A 22,188-nucleotide genomic window follows, 5' to 3' on the forward strand; every position below is an offset into this window, starting at 1 on the left:
GGTCTAAGTTAGGGATAGCTAAGTTTCATATCCTGTCTGTGTTCATATCCGTTGCTCCTTTTAGACTCTCCCACTTATTCTGTTTGATCCTCGCACAGGCCAGTAGCATAGGAGTACTGGCAGAATAAGGCTCAAAAACGGGATCAGCCTCTATTTAAAAATAACACTCCTTCTGTCCCCGAAGAGTGAAGCCAGAACTTCCAATAATCAACTATGATTCATGCCATTACACTATAGAGACATCCTACAGGTAATATTTAGGCTAAAGCGCTTTGATATACATCCCCTATTGGATAGTGTATGGACAGATTTTGATGGTAGTAAATTTTCTTTCGACTTTTACACCGAGCATTAGTAAAGCATCTCACTCACAATATTAAAATAAATTCGAGTTGAGAAAATGTCTACACTGAATACTTGTATGTCCTCCATTCCATGAAATATCCTGAGAAAGACTTTGGAACGAAGAACTTTAAACTTCAATTTTACATGAATCATAATAGGCCTACAAGAACCTATTAGGCTATATGATCTAGGATGTCCTTCCACTGGATATCCGCCATTTATATACTTAGACAAGTCTGGTTAACGACATGTGATATTTTATTTAATATCTTATTATTTCTTGCATTTAATTCAGACATGCTCACGTTTTCTCAATTTTCCGATTACATCTGTCTGGGAAGTTTTGACCCTTTGTGTATAAGATCGTCGTAGTAGAGCCTGTAAATGAATATTTCCACAACTCCATTGAATACATTAAATTAAGTTTACAAATACATCTGAACAGAGAATAAAATGGATTTTTTTCGACATCTGAAAATTAAAATCAACATTACTTTTAGAGAAAACAAATGAGAACAACATTGGCTACAGAGTAAATGGCTGTACAAATCAACATATTACAGTAGGTTGTTACTTTAATTTAGCTTTTTAAACGGAGTTGTTTTTGTTACCAAACACCGTTCCTCTTAAATTGTCTGGAAGATATCTGTTTTAGATTCAATTAATGGCTATGTATCATTGTTAAAGTATTAGAACCTACAGTATGCAAATAGTTTACTATAAATATTGTGATTAACTTAGACACGAAAATCCGTGACCTTCATTGGTAAAAAGTGAAATACTGCATGTTTTCATAGCCATTATTGTGTATGGGGTAATTTAATCAACATCTAAAATATTATATAAAACTATTGTACATAAAACTATATTATGTTAAATGTGGTTTCTTAGTGTTAAAATAAAGTATGGCATGAAGTACAATAATGTGTTATTCATAATTCATATTAAAATGCAAATTATACACAAAATATAATTTTTAAATTTTAAAGCAATTCTTCATTGTCTGTTATGTTTTTTCATATAGGAACTAATATTAGGTTAAACCTAAACATAAGAATTCGTTAATTATAAGGAATCTCTTATTACAACACATTTCAGGTAGGTTTTAGATCAAGTACACCTGATTTTCACACAATCTGGTGTGAAACAGCTAGTGCCCATTAGATTGTGTTGTAGCCCTTACTTGACACGTATATGGAAAATGAACTTATTACCTAAACCAATATTACGGTAATTCTATATAGCGTTTTATTAATAAAATGTAAGCTAAACAATTTTACTTTCATACCATTTTACACTTGTGGAGACCCTTGAATGACCATGACCTGGAAAAAGTGATTATCGTTTCTTATGAAATACGCATGCTTTTGAAATTACTGTTACTGAATTGTATTGTGTTCACTGCTCCAACCAACTGAGGTCCAAAAAAGTAAAGAATCAGTAAAAATCAACTAAATCCTTTTGACAGGGACTGACATTAGAACATGTCGCGCGCCAGACATGCTTGACAAATTCTTCGTTTGAGTTTTTGGTTAGCACCAGAAGAGAAATCTGCCAGGAAGACCCACTTCTGAGTCAATGATCCTGGGTTATCCCCTTCACTGCAGCTGTAAGTAGTTTTGAAGAGTTGCCAACTACTTATGACAATAGCTATTTATTGTTGGGATGTTGCCTGCATTGTCTGTCACAGTACCCTTGACGGCCATCTATTAAAGGTATTGTTGATTTAGTGAAACCGAAGAGTGGAACCAGGGGACTACATGGATTTTCACCTCATTTTTCTGCAAAGTAACGGTTTGCATAGAGAATTTAGAGGTTTCAATATAGAAGTTATTAAATAGGTTTTCTGTTACTATTTGTCCGTTCTGGTTTCGTGCGCACATTAGATGTGAAGTATTTGTACTCACATTCTGGCTTCCAGCTTTAAGGGGAAAACAGTAGAAATAAATAGACGTACCTTCAAAACATGTGATGCATTGACAATTTAAACTACTGTGGTATTTTTTTAACAGTCTGAAATAATAGCAAACATCTCTCTCTAAATATGGAGTCACAGACAACTTTATGTATTTCAGCGAAAAAAACATCTATTTCTTTGTAGAATGTAGAATCTTGGAGCGTTGGAAAAAAAGGTTTTACTATCACTGGTATAAATGAATAAAACATTTTCCAATATAACTATTATTTTTGCACAATGCCTTTCGGAATCAAAGATTCCATCATCAGGCACTTTACAAATGAAAAAATGTTTAAATTTTTGTAAATAATATATATTATAATAATATAAGGTAGAAGATTTGGATTTTCCAAAAGGCCTTGCGCAGAAATAAAAGTTATCTTGGAACATTTTTTATAACAAAAAAACATGTTTTATGTTAAATGTTTTATGTTTTATTTATTTATAACAGTGATAGTAAAATAAATATATTTATTTGTTTTATAGTAAATATTTACAAAATGGTAATCAGCGAATAACGTGATTTATTCATTCATGAAATGTTGCACTAATAGCGCTGTATTTCAAAACTTGAATATAGAGCTATTGTATTCAGCATTTTACAACATACAATATTTTACAGGATTATTACATGTCATATGTCATTCAGTACTCAACAATACAAAGTCATCAGAATGACCGATAGGTTACATAAATAATAAACAAATGGAACACATTGCACCGAAATATTGATGTTTTTATTGTGATGCGCCTTTAAAGATAACAAACTCTCTTGTTTGTTAAAAATTGCGAGTGTGTTCATAGCGAGCAATAAAAACATATGTATTCTCACATTGTTTCATATATGTCGTTCACATCATATCAATCTCCCTTAGTAATTCGAAAATGATGTTGATAAATTTCAACATCTAAATATACAGTAGGATTGTTTACGTTAAATGGTTAGTTAATATATGTATTACGATAGAGGTTTACCCTTTTATTGTATCATTAAATTAAAAATTAAAATTCATTCGTATAGTTCTTAACTATTTTCAACCCAAAGAAATTTACAAAAATTAATATAGTGTTAACCTATTTATAAGTAAATATGAGTCCTCGAGAAAATGGCAGCTTATATTTCTAGAAAATTTTCTTTCTTGCATTTTAAGGAAGAACGAAATTGCTTAAACTTAATACTGACACATATTATATAGATGTATAAACTCACATCAACAAAACATTTGAGGCATTAAAACGTTGCTTTTGTTCTCACACAAGAAGGAGCACTGCATTTAGAAACCTACATCCCCATGTTTCTTACAATACATCAACAATAGTCATGTTTAATGCAAAATTATTACTTTTACTATGTATAAGTAAATGTATTTATTAAAATTTGATTAATGTGCCTATATATATAGTACTACGTAATATGAGTATTATCAACTGATTTTTGTTATTCGACTTTAATTTCAACAACATTCAAATAGAGAAGAAAATGTTTAGTATATCATTAAAATGTCGACCAAAGCTCTTAAACACAGGATATGGAATTTTAATTAAACTACTTTCAAATATAGTTAAATAGTTTCAAATAACAAAACAAATGTCTAACAGAATATTACCTATGATAAGTGAACTCGATTAATCTTAACGTTGTATTTTTTCATTACATACCTCAATTCGCATTAATCTTATCAGGATATTCTTAATGTATGTCTCCGGTTTACAAAATAGAATATTATAACACATGCCCTTATTTTTAAAATGTACAGACTTTTGAAAATTGTTATTGATGATGGATTGAATTTCTTTACTCTTTTATTAATTATCCCTCTTTTATTATTATTTTATTTATTAATTTTAAGGACTCATGAAATAAGAACTGTTACAGAAAACAACAATTTTTATTTACAAAATTGCTCGTATATAAATATGTATCCCCTCCACCTTAATACTGAGTTCTATAGGTATGTTATTAGTTCTTAAACGTAAATTGAAATAGTCAGTAACTAGATGTAGAACTACATAGATAAACTGACTTTAAAACTATTTCAGTATTGTTTATCGTGTAATATATTGGCTCATCACGTTGTTACCTTGCCAAAACATAATATAGGAATACAATCCAGAACAAGCAAACTTTAAGATCCGGGAACATAATAATAATAATAATACTGTCAATTTCCTTATTTGTTGTAAATCTTTAAAATAAAAACAACTCCTACCTAATAATCAAATTCTTTTTTAACTAGTTTCATTCTTCATAATTTTTGCTCAATATTAATTAGTAAATATTATAAAGAAGAATAGTATGAGAGTTATTTTTGACATACACGTATAACACTAAAAAAATAAACAAAAAATAAAAACTGTCATCAGTATAAAGAAAGCTTACAATCATATATCAGTACAAACATAAATATTAAAAAAACTGTTTGTATATAAATATAAATACTTTCTATAAATAATTAAGGTACTCTTGACTCAAGGTACTGTGACTCATGTTCAAGTATAATTTAAGGTAAGGTACATGTGACTCTAAGGTACTAGACTCATAATCTATTGTACTAAAATTTTAAATACAACTAGGTAAATACCATTTAGTATTAAGGAACTAATTTAGTTTTAAATAAGCCCTTCAGAACTATATACTTCAAGGATATCATTGACTCTTCTGATGTATTCGTCAGTGATAATTTGTTGAGAAAGGTTATCCACGAATTCTTTGTTTTGCATCAAATCCTGCGTAACATCATCTGGTTTGAAGATAACATCTCCAGCAGTAACGGTAGGTAGTGACATAAGCGAAATTATTAATCCGCAAATGGCGTGTTGTCTGATATCCTCCTTGACGTCATTCAGAGTTACCAACTGTGCAAGTGGGGCAATTTTCCCCAACTGGTCCATTAGAGCTTGGTGGTAGATGACGATGAGATCCTGAAAATGCTGCTTAATGACACCGACACCAGCGCTAGTAAAGAGCAAGTACAAGATGTCAAGAGATGGAGAGGCGTATCTCCAGAGCTGCATGTCCAGGAAGCAAACCTTGTCAGGAGTCTGTGGATCCTTCTCGGAGTAGTGGAAGAGTAAGTTGTTGCTCCAGAGATCTCCGTGACAAACGACAGCCAATGGTTCAGAGGGGGCAATGAGAGGGGACATCACTTCGAAGCCACGACCTTGAATAGCTTTTAGGAGATCAATAACGGGGGAATTGGGGTTTTTGGCAACCCTTACCGCCATTTCGATACTGTGGTAAACTGAGGGTTCTAAAATTGCATTTTCCTTGAAGATAAATATTTCATTCACTAGAGAAGATATTTTAGACACTTCCACCGGATTGTAATGCTTCAAAGCCAAGGATGCCGCATGAAATCGTCCAAGTTCCTATAACATTCAAAGCCGATTAATATAAATTTATTAGGATCGATTGATTAATATTCTAAACATGTTTTTCTGCCAAAACAATATATATTTTACCAATATATCTTAATGAATTATAAACTATGGACATGTTTATTATGAAAATAAATATGATACCAATTTGTATGTGAAAGCCAAATAAAATCACAAGATTTACACCAAAAACGTTGATGATACAACTGTAACCCTATGAAATTTGTTTTATAATAGGATACAGTAAGAGTAAAATGTTTGTTTCTTTTCTAAGTAATAAAAGACGGGCATTCTTATAAATGTTTTTTTTAACTAGTTGTAAATATTTAGAATCTAGAATCGATATTATTTTAACAATCGATCATTTTTCTAGGGTTAAATTGTAGCCTATAATTCAATTTGTATTTCTTCAAGTGCTTTCTAGAATGAGCGTCAGAGAAGCTTATTACTCTAAAGTGCTGGAAAAATGTATTTCCTGTTTATTTATTATCTGTTTGTCAGCCTACACAATATCTTATTAATAGACTGATCAATAGACTTGAATTTTTACTTAAAACTAAGTTAAAATTAAGTTCACTATCAAAGTGAGGAAAAGTACCACCTCAAGTACCAGCCGGCAATGAGTTATGTCCAGACCACTCTTGCGGTCGACCATGGCGAACCCACTGTCTCCGAGGTGGCGGAGTAGGATAAGGTCGTCTGCCGCTAGCAGGCAGCTAGGAAAGGGTAGCTTCTTGACGGTTTTGAGAGGAGGCAGCACTACGTTGTAAAAATTGGCCTCATTTTTGGTAGCACCGTCACAGTGGAAGACGGCTAGACGCTCAGCAGAGGATGGTAAACTTTTCATTATTAGTGTTTTGTGCACACTTTCGCCTAGAATACAATTTAGTAGTGATAAATAATTAGATGTAAAAGTAACTAAAATTCATATTGGTTCATGAATACTTTTAATTAATTTTAAAGCATTTCACATTTTCATGGAATACTAAATTTTAGTCAATTGAGCTCATTAATTATATTTAAATTTATAAGTAAAAATATTAAATAAAACACGTTGCATTTTAAAAACTTAATAATAAAAAACGGGTTTGGTCATGCTTACACTCTGAAATATTTTATTGATAATCTTATCAAACGCCCTTATGTAACACAAAACATTATAAAATTGTCAGTCAATTGAGAAATTCTGTCGCCTCAAATACCCAGAGTTAATTAGTATTTGCTGTTATCCTCCATTTCACACGTTTTGTCCTCAATAAAACTGAACTGGAACAGGAAAGTCTGCTTAAGTGTTATCCTCAGTGTTCTTGAGATAAACGAGGGGCACTCTACGGTATCTCTTTCGAGTCATTACGTGTCACCTTTCAACGAGTGGGAGGAGAATTTGAAATTGGAATGTAAAGCATCTGCTCGGTTAATACTACATAAAATCTTATAGCTTTGAGCTGAATATTTACCGGGTAACTCTCAATAGACGAACTAAATAAACCGAAAGCTAATTTTACTATCTCAAGTAATTGCGCTATAAATGGTAAGCAAATCACTGTATAGAACTTCTTTCAAAATAAAGTAACAATAACCTATAAAACTACACGGTTGTGTATTATTTTGATTGACAGAAAACATAATAACAATAGTGTTGTTATTATTAGTATATTAGCTTTTATTCAAGTAAAGATTGTTGTATATTTGAATAGCTTTTGGCAATTTTAGTACCTTTTAACTAAATCTAAGGGGGCAGTAAAACGAATATAAGATAGTATAACGGTTTATTTGTGGATACCTGAGAATACGGCAGGGATTTTCATACGAAAATTTAATGTTTTAAGGTGAATAAGTTCAACCTGAATTATAATGCGTTAATCGAAGTATATTTAAGAAGTAAAAGGTTTGGTTTATAATGCAATAACTTCTCTAAATCTACTATGGTTTTCATTCTGAAGCAAAATGTTTACACTTTTTAATAATTTTTTGTTTGTTTAGTAAATATAATACAGAAAATATATTTATCTACAATAAAGAACATTTTTTCTTAATAAATGGCTTTCAATTATTGTCACTAGATTTTTCTTCAAGTCATCTTTTAGAAAGTACATACGTAAGAACAAAATCGCTTTGGGGTGTGTCTCCAGGTCAATAATTAAACAAATTATAATACTACAGGTATTGATTAGTATTAAGAGGATAATAAACAACAGTGTAATTCAGTGTATGTTATCTCATTGTCTCGCTACGAAAAATAAGAATTTAAATAAAATCCTAAGTAGTTGTAATGAAATAATTATCGGAATCATTTGCAGGAGGGTTAAATAAATCTGTTGTACATAATGCATTGCCATAATTATTATCTCAAATAATATCAGTACTAATCATCTCACCGGTTAATGAATCATGTCCGCTTATGTCGACCCTCCTAACAATACTCATGAGGTGTTCTCCCTCCTCAGTTGCTGCTGACGCTCTATTATGTCCACATTGAGTGCGGGCCATTTTCTGGTAACCGCACTCAGCACGGAAACTTCCTCAGATTGGGTTAGTTTGCTGATTATTGGAGCCATGTATTGTCTAAAACAAAAAATGCACAAACATATTTCAAAAATTTTATACAAATTTAATAAAGGTAAACAAAAGTTTAATTAATGTATGGTTGCAACGTATTGTAATACTCCTATAATTAAACACTGGGTAGTTAGGTATAGAGCGTTATTACAGTTTTACTAAGCTACATAAAGACTTCAAAACTGTAGCAAAGTTTAGATAGTAACTTTATCAAACTACATTACACTACTGATCAATCACTGCATATTTGCAGTGGATTGACTCTATGACTAAGATTTTAACAAAAAGTTATTTTTACTAAAACATCCAGTTTTATCATCTGGACAACAGATATTGTACTGGGATACTATAGATATGTATGCTACATCAGTGATTACAATGATTTATGTAAGAAGTGAGGTTAATCTAATCTTACTCAGAGTTTTGAAGACTCTAAATGTAAATAAATTAAAATGGCACTTAAATTAATAAAATATGTTATTGTATTTTAATATTAAGATGTTTACATCGACAGTTAATTATATTTTGACGGGTTATTATAATTAATTACATGTGTTTACTAGTGATTCAATACATTTCTTATGGGAATTATCAGAACTTTAGAGGCTATTGGGGCAGATCCCAGTGGTAGTAGAGCACTCTTCCTGAGTGCCCCTCTATATCCTAGATCCAATCCAAGATAATCCTGTTAACGAAATTTAATTTCTCTAGATTTCATGATTTTTGCTGTGGCTTGAAGAACCAGTCAGTCAGTAAATCTTATATATATATATATATATATATATATATATATATATATATATATATATGGATTTTACATTAATTTAAGGTTACTACTTTTATTGTCTTTGGCCGCTAATAGCTGTGGAAAGTGTATTTATAAAATTAAAAAGACTGGTTGCAGCTCAAGAGATATTTTTTACTCTCAAAAGATTACAATCAAATATGCCAAGAAATATATATTGTGTAAACACCAGAGCATATTTCTCTAAAAGTTAAGAGAGTTGGTAACAAATAATAATAAACTAAATTTGCTTAATTTCTTTAGTTTTCAAGGATAAATTCCCAAGTTTATGAATTCCGAGAGAAATTACTGATTTCTTTAGTAAAGACGTTCAAGATGATTTGTTTCCTGTTCCTGAAGTACCATCGGCAGTTAAACAATTGAATTCAGGAAACCTTCTGATCCAGATTGCATTACTTATCTAGAGAAGAGTCGAGCTGGGGTGATGGCAGAACTTTTACTTTTTTTATTTCAATAATCTGTTTCTATTCACTTCTATTGAATATGTTTTAGTTCGTCCATTTTTTACAGCCAAAATTGTAATATAAATGAATCTTTAGCGAAGACTAATGTCTTCAACAGCTTAAAATTTGACAAAATGTAAGTTGATAAGTATTGTTAATTTATTGCATATTGATGGCTGTTTAGAATTTTACATGATTGAAATGTATAACTTCACTGTAAGATATAGGGATATAGTATCTTATTTTCGGCAGAAAAACCTCACCTATAATTTTCTCAAAATTGTATTTTATTAGTTTTACTGTGTTGAATTTTTTTAATTATGCATTAGAGCGTTTTTTTTTAATAGTTGCTTAATACACTAAACGTCACATAATTTTTACATTATTTATCATTTTACACATTAGGATTTATATTTGTGTCTCATTAATTTTTATTTACTCTTAAACTTATTGCATGTGAACAAGTTTTCTATAATTTTGTACTTTCGAAGATTTGGAATATAGTTTTTTTTTTTTTAATGAAGGGAACTGGAATTTGAGGTTATGTATGCTATCCTAACCCAACAGTCGGTCATTGGTCATAGAAATTTAGTCTTTGTTTATATACTCGGCTCCATGCTGGAACCTGATTATACAATATTGTTTTGCTTTAAAAGAAAACACTAGTATTCTTTCTTCTTCTTCTTCAATTATCATTTTAAGAAACCGTACTGTCAGTTTCTTATTTTTGCCTGAGCGTTAGCAAATCCTATTACTCGTGAGGCAGGAAAAATTTTATTTCTGAATCTCTGTCTGAGTAATTGTAGTTAAAGTTCAGAATAATACTTCTAATGTTTCTACTTTGACCACTAATGCTTACCAATATTCAATATAATCTTGATATCTTTAAACAATACCAATGATTTTCTATAAAGAAAACATGTAATCTTTGATATAATTATAACTCTTGACCTATCAGAAAACTTTTCTAGTAATTTATTCAAAAGAAACAATATAAATTGTTTTGTTACTCACGTTGGCACTATAATAGCCTAACACTTCAAATAATATTACAGGGAAAATAGCTAGTGATTAACCTAAATAGTTCTTTTTAAGTTAAGCTTGCAAAAGTTTAAACACAAAGTTTTACATTTCAGTTAGTTCACGTAATAACTCTCGATGTTTAATTCTCAGAAGGAAACTATTGTATCGCTCTACTGCTGTAATCCTTTCTTCAGTAAATCATATTTCTTCACTTGATTTAATCTAAAACAAGTTTCTAAGCTACTACACACCGCTACGTTTAATGTTCCAAAGGGTTTTTAATTGTTCTTAGAATTTTATTTTCTTACATTCTAAGCCAAAAAGAAAATGATAAATTTTCTAATTTATTCATGATGTTACAGAATTTTCCTTATAACTCTTATTATTTTCACTAACTAAATTAATATCTTATTATGTGAGACTAAAATAAATTTACGTTAGGATAAAAATAATTCCGTTAAAAGTGCATGAAATATGTATTTTATTATTATAGATGTACCTAACCTTGTGATATTTAATTATCCACTTACTAAGTTTTATTAAAGGTGGATTTGTTTGACACATTTTGAAATTTTAAAGTAGTATTATTTGTAAAATGTATTTTAATACTAGTTTTTTTTAGGATATTTCACTTAAGTAATATGGTAATGAGGAATACATAATCGTGCCACGCTTGAAACTGGTCGGTTTGTAACTTAATAAGGTCATTTCTTTATAACATAAATTTTTCAACGTTATATATAATCTATCGCATTGATACCGTAAACAAAATCGTCGGTTGGTAACGAATAGAAGCTTTGGATTAACACTTTTCACTCATTAATACACATGATAACACTCTCTACAAAAGTAATTTTGTCATTTGAGATTTCGCATTTTGCAGAGGTAAATTAGACAGTAAACGTGTTGTGATACTATGTTATGCTCACGGCTGTATTTTCTAAGAATTTAAGGTACTTTATTTAAATAAGACACACCTTGGAAATCTACTATTCCAAAAAAGATTTTCCCTTCAATCTTCGTGTTATATACCACAAGTATGCCAAGTTGAGCCCTCCTCTTTTCAAAAGATACAGATTACTTAATTGTCTTTTCAGGCTTTTATTTTCCTCCCTTGTTAAATACCACCGGTTACAGAGCACGATTGGCTGTATCATAAACAAGATCACTTGCCATGTAACACTCTTCGCTGAGGTTTAACGCAGTTTCACATATATAAGCTTTATTCAGCTATATTTGACCTAAGCACATGTTAAAATTCCTTGACTGTAGTGTTTGTAGTGAAACAAAACACACAATCCCCATTTTAAATTTTAAATTTAATACACATGACGATGGCATGTGTGATGTATAAAAGTCTCATGCGCTTAGTTTTACATTATTGGACAGTTAGGTGTTTTATTTTACTACAAGAGTTTTGTCCAATAAGAAAAGCTCCTCCTTTATCAATATACTCATTTTGTATATAAATTTATTGATTCCACGATTTATTCCTATCATGGTTGCTAATAAAACCAAAGTAAAAATGTACTCTAACGCATAGTCAAATCGTATAGAGTGACATACACTATCAACGAACTCGATGTTCCTGATATACAAATGAAGCATAATGCAAAATGTGTAGTCTACAGTCCTGTTCCTTTTCGATGAATGTTCCACCTCCTGGAGTGATTGGCTTCGCTAAATACCTGAGAAGGATCACCGAGAAACCTAGTTTATCTACTAATTTTATACGATCGTTTATTTAAACTAATCTCGAGAGATTAGTGAACCTCTATTATTTACATTTTTTAATTACTTTAAGGTACTATTTGTAAAATTGTACGAGATAAAATAATTTTTTATTGATATTTATAAGTAATACAGTTCAATTACAAATTTAACTATTAGAGTTGGAATTATGGCTCCCAAACTCTTTAGTACACTCAACCACAATAGAGTAATAGTATAAATTAAATAACTATTTAAAAAAAACTGTTACTTCGCAAGCTACTAATACTATAGGTACTTCTTTATTACATGGAGGCCATTCTGTCCCTATCATTTAACCAATAATATTTTAATACAATACTAAAGTACCATATTATGCAGCTATACCCAACAGTTTATTGAAAGATAAATAAAGAATAACATTATAAGACCATACATACGCTATAGTTATATCTCTACGAGATTATTACGAATGGATGCTATAAAGTGATAATAATGGTAATAGATTATAACAGATATAAATAAAAATTAAGATAAATGATAGCTCAAAACAAAGTACTTAGGGCTAAGTACACACGTGTGAGTCGAATCGTATCTGCAGTATAAGCTCAGACACCGTGTCACAGTGGGCTGTCGGCAGACACTGGTTTCCCGCCAGCCCGGGACTGTATATAAACAGCTGATAGTCGTCACCTTGGGCCCGGTCAATGGATCCCCACTTGAGATAGGCTGTAGTACTACGTTATGTAAGTACCTGAGGTCGATGCCCGATTCCACACAGGTATCACACACTCCACAATGATGAGTGACGAAGCCGATGTTTTGTCCAGGTCGTTCACCTTTCGGTATCTCGTTGCTTGCCTTCTATTCAGCACCAACTGCCCAACCTCAATCTGGTTTCTCCTATTAGGATTGCCCAATTCATACATTTGGTAAATTCACCATTGACGATTGCACGGACTAATGAACTGTTTCTTTTTAAAGATTTCTTTTTTGAGTTTATGCTTTAACGAAATAATTACATTAGAATTAGTATTAAACTGACACATAATATACAGAGCGTAAATCGAGTTTACAGCAATAAAGAGATTCAATCTCAAATAAAATTTAATTTTTAATAATTACCGTTATAAAAATAATGAATGGTAATTTCAATATAACGACTTAATTTAAAAGTAAATACACGTGTTTTAATCTGATATATTTTCAAAATAATTATTTACAGTTGTTATAAATTTAAATTATATCCATAGTCCATTACAAATTATAAGGAACGATTAAAGAATAACATTTACTTGGGTTTAATATTTAATTTAATTTGAAGATGTTACCTTTCTCTACTAAATAAGTCATGCATAAATTCAGTCAACAAAGCGTTATATTAACCTCCGGTTGTTGACAAAGCTTTTATCTCTTATTCTCATTTTGTTTTTCTTGAAGAACGTAAAAAAAATTACTTTTTGCTTCAGTGATAAAATTAACTACGTTTATAATTTCAGTATAGAAAACTGCAATTTAATACTTCCTTGGTTTGGCTTTACATTTAAAAATTATTTTACTTATTTATATTTCTCAATATTCCTAAGAAAAAATGTTTATTATTGTCACAAAATAACTAATTTAGTTCAAATCAAAATTATATTTAACATATTTAAACAACTACAATGTTTTAACCAATCTAAAACCGTAACACCATATCGATCATGCTCTCTATGAGTATATTAAATAAATGTTCAAGCTATCCTTTTTCTATGCACACTTGTAACTCCAACGTTTAATACGATATTTTATACTATAGTAAAATGTTCCGTATATTGAACCTTTGTTGCTTCTTTGAGCTTACAGTTCCACTCAAACAATCTTGTTTGAAATATAAAAAAAAAATATATATATATAAAAACATCACAATCTGTATAGCATTCTCTTCACATAAAATGTTAGGTTCCTTTCATAAATATTTTTAAAAATCAAGTCTACTGATTTATAAATAGAAAAGAGACAATGTAAAATACCTGACTGCACTATTAATGATGTTTGTCGAAATATTTACAACATTTAAGATGTGCTTGGTTCTAGATAACTGAGTAGTTTACTATGAGTTCGAAAGAAGCTGAATACTGCTAAAGTAACCCATAAGTATGATAGTGCTAAAATACAGAGATCGGGGAACTTTTATTCGAATATTGAATGTATACATATATATCATATTCTCCTTTAAATTAATAGACATTGAGAAGGAAGTATAGTCAACGTAAACATTGCAGTACAGAGTCACGTATTAAGTTAACTTATCCAATTTTAGGGGTTGGATCGAGGAGAAGGGGTTTACAACTCCCTACTCACTGTATTTCATGATATCTTTCTATCCAATATCATTACATCGTTTCTTATCGTCTTCATTTTCTCAGTTAAAAACTATTCTAAATATTTCACTTGCAGCAGAGCCATCCTATTATCCCATTCCTGTTCTTTACTTACATTATTAACGTTTGAGAAATTTAAACAAATTTAAATTAAACAATTCCTCTTTTTTAGTGTATCAACTTAAACTTTTACCAAAATACCTGCACAGATGGATGCTACAAATAACACTTGTAATGTTGGATTCCTATTAGGTTTTTGTCCCATTCAGATAAAAAACAAACAACTAACTGTTTGTTTTATACATGTTATAACTTACTAAATAATTTTGGAATAAAGAAATCAAACTGTAAAAACTATCGGTTATTATTTAATAAAATTAATAATCGTTATTATAATATTTATACTAAAATTTAAAAAAATAATGGAAACAAATTTGCATTGTTTTATGAAAAGAAAAATATTTATACTAGCATATTTTACCCGGGGCCCAGGTGTAATGATTCAATCATTTTTACTTTTTTATATCACCTCAAGTTTTACCTTCTAGCAAAGATTTTGTCGTGCTACTCTGAAAGAGTTTTCGATGAGTAATTTACGACTGAATATTTATGCGGAGTACAATTTGTAAATAATTATTATATTCTACCGGAGTAGAAAATTAAGACAAATAAAAATAGCTTGACCCCAACATTGTAATATACTAAAACGTATGCAGGTGGACTTAATGTCCGGAAGACGAGTTCAACAGCACCGACGCGCCAAGGAAGGCACGAGAGGTGGTTTCCCTTTCGAGCGTCGGTCAACAACCGCAAGGTTACCCAGTGCCTGCGAGTCTGACAGTCAAGGCCTGCAGACACGGTGCGCCGGGCACCACGGTCGGTCGGCGACCGGTGAATGAACTGCACACAACAAACACTGCAAGAATACGACAATGCTGTACAAACTGGCTTAATTGGTAGTATTTTTAGTTTATCTTATTAGTTCAGTTTACTTCGACACACACTATACTATAGATTAATCTATAACCGTCCCAATAATAATTGTCTCCTACACAACTACATTATTGACAAAATCAAAATACGTTTCCCTGCACATAACGTGTGATTGTAACGACTAATTATTCGCCTTGTGAACAAGACAAATACCGTAATAAATTACTGATTCCACACAAACTTGGCCCTTGTAAGTTGCCTTAGGCAAGTTCGTAAGCCGGCTAAGCCAGCTTAAAGTTTCAAGATAGCAAAGCATTACATAATGTGAATTTACCATGAAGGTAAATAACTACATATATGTTGCTAAATCAAACCTTATTTTATGTACGATACTTTTTTACAAACGTAATTTTTGTTTCGGTGTTTTGAATAGGAATAGTGAATGTACACTGTTTGGGAGTGTTAAAATAATATAACAATAACATCTGAGACATCAATAGTTACAGAAAAAGTTAGTGCTCAAGATGTTAAGGATTTCAATCTCGTCAAGAATTAAAAATTTAGCCTACTCCATTGAATCTCACAAACATTTGCAACATAGTACTACACTGTAGACATACATTGGATGCGATCCCCCCACACTGTTGTGGTTTTTTTATATTTAAAGCTAATTAAAATTCTAAGTGACAATGAATAATGTATATATAAACAATTACAAAGATATATTACCGAACTGTAGCCTACGATATGGTTTAATTACTTCAAAACTAACCAAATCGTATTCTAAGGCCTAAAGTATATGGGGTGATCTCTATGTATAAATTAACATTAGGCCAGTATATACAGAGTGAGGTAAGCCATCCGTGCAGTATATATAGCAGTAGCTAACTTTACTATTTTTTCGTTCTCATTTCCCCCTGATTCGACCTATCAGAATCCAATGACATTATTTTCAACTTTGTAAAATGAATAAAAAGACTCAAATCTGGGGGATAGGGTTACTTCTTGAGTAATTTTAAAATTTACAAATGGGTTGTTTTATAATAATGTTAGGTTCTATTTACACTGATCATTTTGGCAATCAAAAGTTAATTATCTGTTACCGTATTCATAAGGTGTACCAAAACGTTTTGAAAGATTCCTTTAACATATTGTGTTAGCCTAACTGTATATGACGATGACCAAACTTTTTCCAATTGTGTTATTGAGTTATTCTTTAAGTACAAGTGTAGTAGGGCAACTTTAATTGTATTTTCCAATTTTAAGATACGTTCAAACTTTAAGAATACACAGAGATCTAAAACTGAAAATTCCTAATAAAGCATGTACAAAAAATTATATATAAAATAAAAATTCTTTTTAATAGGGACATTTTTTATTTGAAAGTTTTGTCTATCTCTTCCGTTTTAAAATGGCCGCTGTAAAACATAATTACAAAAAAGGCGCATTAGTGGCATAATATGTGTGATGCTTCTATGACAAAACATGTCTGCCACACATGATGAGAGTAATTTGCTATCTGTCAGTTGGCCAGACTGTCTGACACACTCAGTGACGTCACGCGCAGTCTTGGCCGCCTAACCTACTTATAAGTCAAGGTCGACCGACAGCCTTTCCCTGTTATCTCACATGACACGTGGAACTGCGATAATAGCACACCATATGTGATAATGACTAGAGCCGAGTTTCAAATGGCAACAACCTCGTTACTGTCGATTTCGTTAGAAGAGACTGACTGCGGTCAATGAACTACAGTCACACATACTACAGGCTACTTTCTTACGTACCGTATGTGGTTTATTAAGATAAGTTTAAAATAAAATTATTAGTTATACAAGCAGTAAACCAAATATTTCAATAATAATATAAATCTTAAAACAATATTGTACCTGGTATTAAAAATGTTTTGTAAATCCAAGAAAATGATTTAGAACCATATGTTAACAATAAATCATTTACGGATATATCTTATATATAAATTTTAATTTGTTTATTGATAATTTTTTTGTAAAAACGATTTTAACAAAAAAGCAGTTATGCTTGTGCAAACCATACAAGAAATATTTTGTCATCTAAAGCTAATATTAGTATATTTTCAAAAAGTGTTCAACCGCGTTAATTTAAAAACCAAAAGGTTAATACGACTTATAAAGCTTAAGTATTTTAAATAGTAAATGGTTCATGCTAAAAGTATCTCATTATTCAAATTAATTAAATAACATAAAGTATAAAAGTAAAAGTAAAAATATAGTTGTGAAATTATTGCTTTTACTTTTGTTACAAACATCAATTTGCAATAAACTTACATAGCCACATGATTATGTTCAATAAACTTTCAAGGTGCGGCGTTTTCATCTTAAATATCACCATATTGATAACTGTTTGCTAACTGGAATCTTTAAAATAATGAAATATTGATCAAAGATAGAATGAAATATGAGTTTTCTATAGCAATATGATGTACTCTTGACACTTGCTAGTATGAACCCGTCACTAAATAAGTTTATCATTAATAATGGACAAGTGACTGCCCATCCAAACCTTGTTAATTTGGAAACCCGTCTGGTTGTTGAAAAAACCTCTATTCCTTCCAGGCGGTGTTTCATCACAATTATCATGAATAATAGAGTAGTTAGTTATTATCCATCCAAACCTTAATGCAGCATTCACTTCCTCCAAAGTTAATGTAGATACATTAACTAATGTTACGGTCAAACTGTTGTTACACTTATACGTCTGCTTTATATCCAATCCGTTACCAAAATCATCAAAACTGTAATTTAAAGAGATAGTCACACAAATGAATATACATTATAATTGTTTTGGTAATTTGTTTAATCTGAGCTCATTAATAGAGAGCCATTGTTTTCTATTATCGTATAAATTTGCTTTTGAATATACAGTTACATTATAGCTTGGAGTGGTGATTTGCTATATGTTCGTAATCTTGAACTTATATCATCTTTGGGACTACCAAGTGACAAAATAATTTAAAGACGTAGTTTTAAAATCTGCACAACTCAGCAATGCGACGAAGTGATGAGTGATACATGTTTGTGTCTTTATCACAATAGACACACCTCGTCTATAGAATATAAGTGCTTACACTGTGTCAGTCCCAAATTTAAGTGTTTTATCATATTCTTGGTGACAAGTAGGGAAAGGAGCCGAATTACGTCATAGTCGTGGAAATATGTTCGAAAATTGAGCACATTGACATAAGATAGCAGTGAAGGTTAGGCGAACCGTGAAAAGGTGAGTCAAGGAAGTATATTGATTTAAAGATTTCGTGCAAATAGCTTGAGTGCTAAGTTTTAACCTTGAGTACTATTACTTAGCAGTTTCTTCCCAGATGTATTAGAAGGATCAATATATGATTTAGTGATGCGTCAGTCCTTTACAAATGAAATAACGCTTCAAATATGGCTTATACATTGACTTGCTTTGAATACTTCCCTGCAGATTTCCTGTTTGTTTAAAAAAATTAAATACATAAAGATATAAATTTACATACACTACCTAAAACAAACATATAATTAAAATATCATGACAAAATAATTAAATAACAAATGTAATGTAATTTATTAATTAGTTTAAGTAGCGTTGAAATTATCACAAATTTAATATACGATTCGTAGAACAGTTATAACTTAAATAATATCAAATCGTTTTCAAGTAGGAGGTTGAAGGTTTCGAGGTAATATTTAACCAGTTTGTTTTTGAAACAGTTTGCAAAGTGATTTGTCTACGAACTTGGAAGTCACTAATTTAAAGAAAGACTATAACATATAATTTCTTAGATAGGTTTTCCTTCATTTTATTGACCTATTTTTATCATGTTATTTGAGGTAGAAAAATGTTTTATGTTACAATCATAGCTCCTCCCTGAACACAACATAGTAGAAATAAAAACATTTTTAATTATTCTATGTACCATTACAGCAAAATCTTTAATCAGACTGCAAAAATGTCAGAATAAAAATTATGAAATGTGTATTGTACATGAACTTAAAAAAGCGACGTGTTATTTATATAGTACTGGGATACCAGAGATCCTCGGTAACTATTTTTAGGAACACAAATTACGAACATGGGCAACGAACATTTGTTCGCTCTTGCAGCGATGTAGAGGTTTGGGTCAATACTACGCCGTAGTGAGAATACCAGACTGGAGCTGTATCGTATTCCTAGAATAGCGGCCTAGGCATTCTGCTATTCAAGGACTTCAAGCGTCATCGCAAACGACTGTGCAAACGTGTTTTAGTTACGTACGGTAGCTTTCAATAGACGTAGTGGTTCTTGGTCTATTACAGACTTTGCAGTAATTCGTGCGGTGTAATTCAGTTTCCAGAATCAGGGTCCAGAACGAATATATTATAGCAATTGCGTAGCCTTTGAAAATTTCCTTGTATGTCTTACGTTGTGCGTAGACGGAATTCGCCAAATGAACATTTGCCGGTATGGTTTTGTATTCGTTCTTCTACGTACGCGTGCCGGGAATAGTTTTTTTGTGTTCATCTAAACCTTAGTCCAATAATATTCATTTTATTAGTATTTTTCGATTAATTTTATATCCGAAATTGATTTATTTTAGGGTTTTGAATTAGGTTTATTTTTATATAAAAGACTGTATTATTTTTAATTGTTAGTGGTCAATATTGGGTACTCTCTTATAATAATTAATCCATATAAAGGTATTCATGAACTAAAACAAAAATTTAATAACACTATTTGGTACATTTTATGTAATTTTGTAAAATAATGCTTACATTTTTTGAGGACATTAATTTAATATAATAATGAACTTTTAATTATTCTGTATCACTATTCCATGTTATGCCAATAAGTCTTTGAAGAATATGCAATAAATATTTTGAAAAAATATTTTCATTAAATTTCTAAGATTTTATGCCATTTGAGAGATCACAGTATATACACTCGATACTGTCTCCTGCGTCATTAAATACGAGTATATGACACATGTACTCCGACTGAGGACCCATCTCAAAGTATTCTGTGTATATATGTATTCTATCCTTTCTCGCTGTTCTAGACTAGATTCCAATTTATCTCAAACTCACACAGCATAACATGTTATCTGACATTCCTATCTAACTCACAACAAAGTGAAATATTTCTTCGCATTCCAGAGGTAAACGATTTTCTGAAACCTTAATATTTCCTGAAAAAGAAATTGACTGGGTGGTCTTCGAATTACATTTATGCCAAAAATATTTATGCCTAATTAAGAAAGAGTTAAATTGTTATAAATGTTTTTAAGAAGACTGATGTTTGTGCACAGAATTAATAAAAAGTGTAAAACTTCTTGGCCAATAAACAAACTAAAATGAAAAAGTCTCAGAACTTGGCCAAAGACATGAAAAAAATTTAGAAATCAAAATGGGGCGTTACATCCAAAAGATTTTGATGGTCGTAAAACTAATAAACATGGAACGTGATTATAAATATATTATATACAAATGTCCATGAAAGTTTTTCGTAAAAAGTAGTAATTTGACAGACATTAACAGAAAACGAATTTCTGTAGTAATATAATTACTTATTGTAAAAATTACCTATATACAGATCTTTAATTATAAATCAATGACGTAGGCATACACATTTAGAAGTGGTATTCTTACATATTAAATGAACCCATTGTACTCTACAAAGTATATTCAAATCTGTACAAGACTAAACAAGTATTTAATGCTGTGGATAAACTAGTATTTGAAAGGAGCTAATTTCATAATCCAAAGTCACGTTAAAAAGTAATCAACTTTTTTGTCCCGTAGCGTTAATAATGACTCTTTCACAGCGATCCTGTAGGTCATCGATAAGAGCGAAGTACTGCTTAAGCACAGGAAATCGTGGCTTATCTGGCACACATGCCTTATCTCGTGCTATGATGACGCGTCTCTCCTTTCCTTACCACCCACTGACCCAGTATTAAATTCCCCAACATTATAATACATAACAGCACCTTACGAACGTGTTACACTAATTAATTAAGGAAAATTTTACTTTATTACAACTGTAGACTAGTAGGAGTTTTTGTTTAATGATAAACGTTTTATTGTGTAGGAAATAAAATAAAAAAAAAATTATAATGTCCGTTATTGCCGTAATGTTTATCTGTAGTACACAAAATATAATGTTTTGTGCTATAACTATCATGTAGTCTTTACTAGTTGGTTTAAAAAATTTAAGAATATATGAATGTATATTTCTACATTTAATACTTCTTTAGAAATAAATATGATACGGATGGGAAACAAAGCGTTTAAGAGATGCATAAACAAACTTTTTGGTTTTTTTCTGCTGACATTAACCGGCGTATGCCATTTATAATCATATCATATCTGAAATGCTTTGTTTTCCATCCTTAATTTGTCCTAAACAACTATTGAATATAGAAATCTTCAAATTTAAATTTATGATATGCTACTAAGAAGCCATAACTTAAATTTATTAACATTTTTACAAAATTATAAATGATGGCTTGTCAAAAATATTAAGTTAAATTCCATAAAAAATAAATCCCACATTCTGTATAAATCTTTTATCGGATATATGAGATTGTACAACTTTAATTAGTTCAGACTTACCGCAAGATATCAGTCGTGGAGCTGAAGAAATTTCAATTCCCGCTGTCTATCTGTTTATCTATCA

At 30.7% G+C, this 22,188-nt stretch overlaps 1 protein-coding gene across 1 annotated transcript; it reads right to left on the reverse strand.

Annotated features, from left to right (window-relative positions):
* Nucleotides 1–4,465: 4,465 nt before the first annotated feature.
* LOC124355598 lies at nt 4,466–6,527 on the reverse strand. Its single transcript, XM_046806761.1, has 2 exons — nt 6,279–6,527; nt 4,466–5,671 (listed from the first exon to the last, which is right to left on the reverse strand). Exons 1-2 carry the CDS (start codon nt 6,525–6,527, stop codon nt 4,913–4,915), a joined length of 1,008 nt encoding a protein of 335 aa, XP_046662717.1. The 3' UTR covers nt 4,466–4,912.
* Between the last annotated feature and the right edge of the window lie 15,661 nt (nt 6,528–22,188).

This window comes from Homalodisca vitripennis, chromosome 2 (genome assembly GCF_021130785.1).
Source record: "Homalodisca vitripennis isolate AUS2020 chromosome 2, UT_GWSS_2.1, whole genome shotgun sequence".
Classification (NCBI taxonomy): Eukaryota; Metazoa; Arthropoda; class Insecta; order Hemiptera; family Cicadellidae; genus Homalodisca; species Homalodisca vitripennis.

What these genes read in the sequence shown, in the direction of transcription:
- LOC124355598 (XM_046806761.1), bottom strand. Translation starts at nt 6,527, where the DNA reads ATGAAAAGTTTACCATCCTCTGCTGAGCGTCTAGCCGTCTTCCACTGT. An exon ending in GCCGGCTGGTACTTGAGGTG is followed by an intron (nt 5,672 to 6,278) that starts GTACTTTTCCTC and finishes TGAATGTTATAG; the next exon opens with GAACTTGGACGATTTCATGC.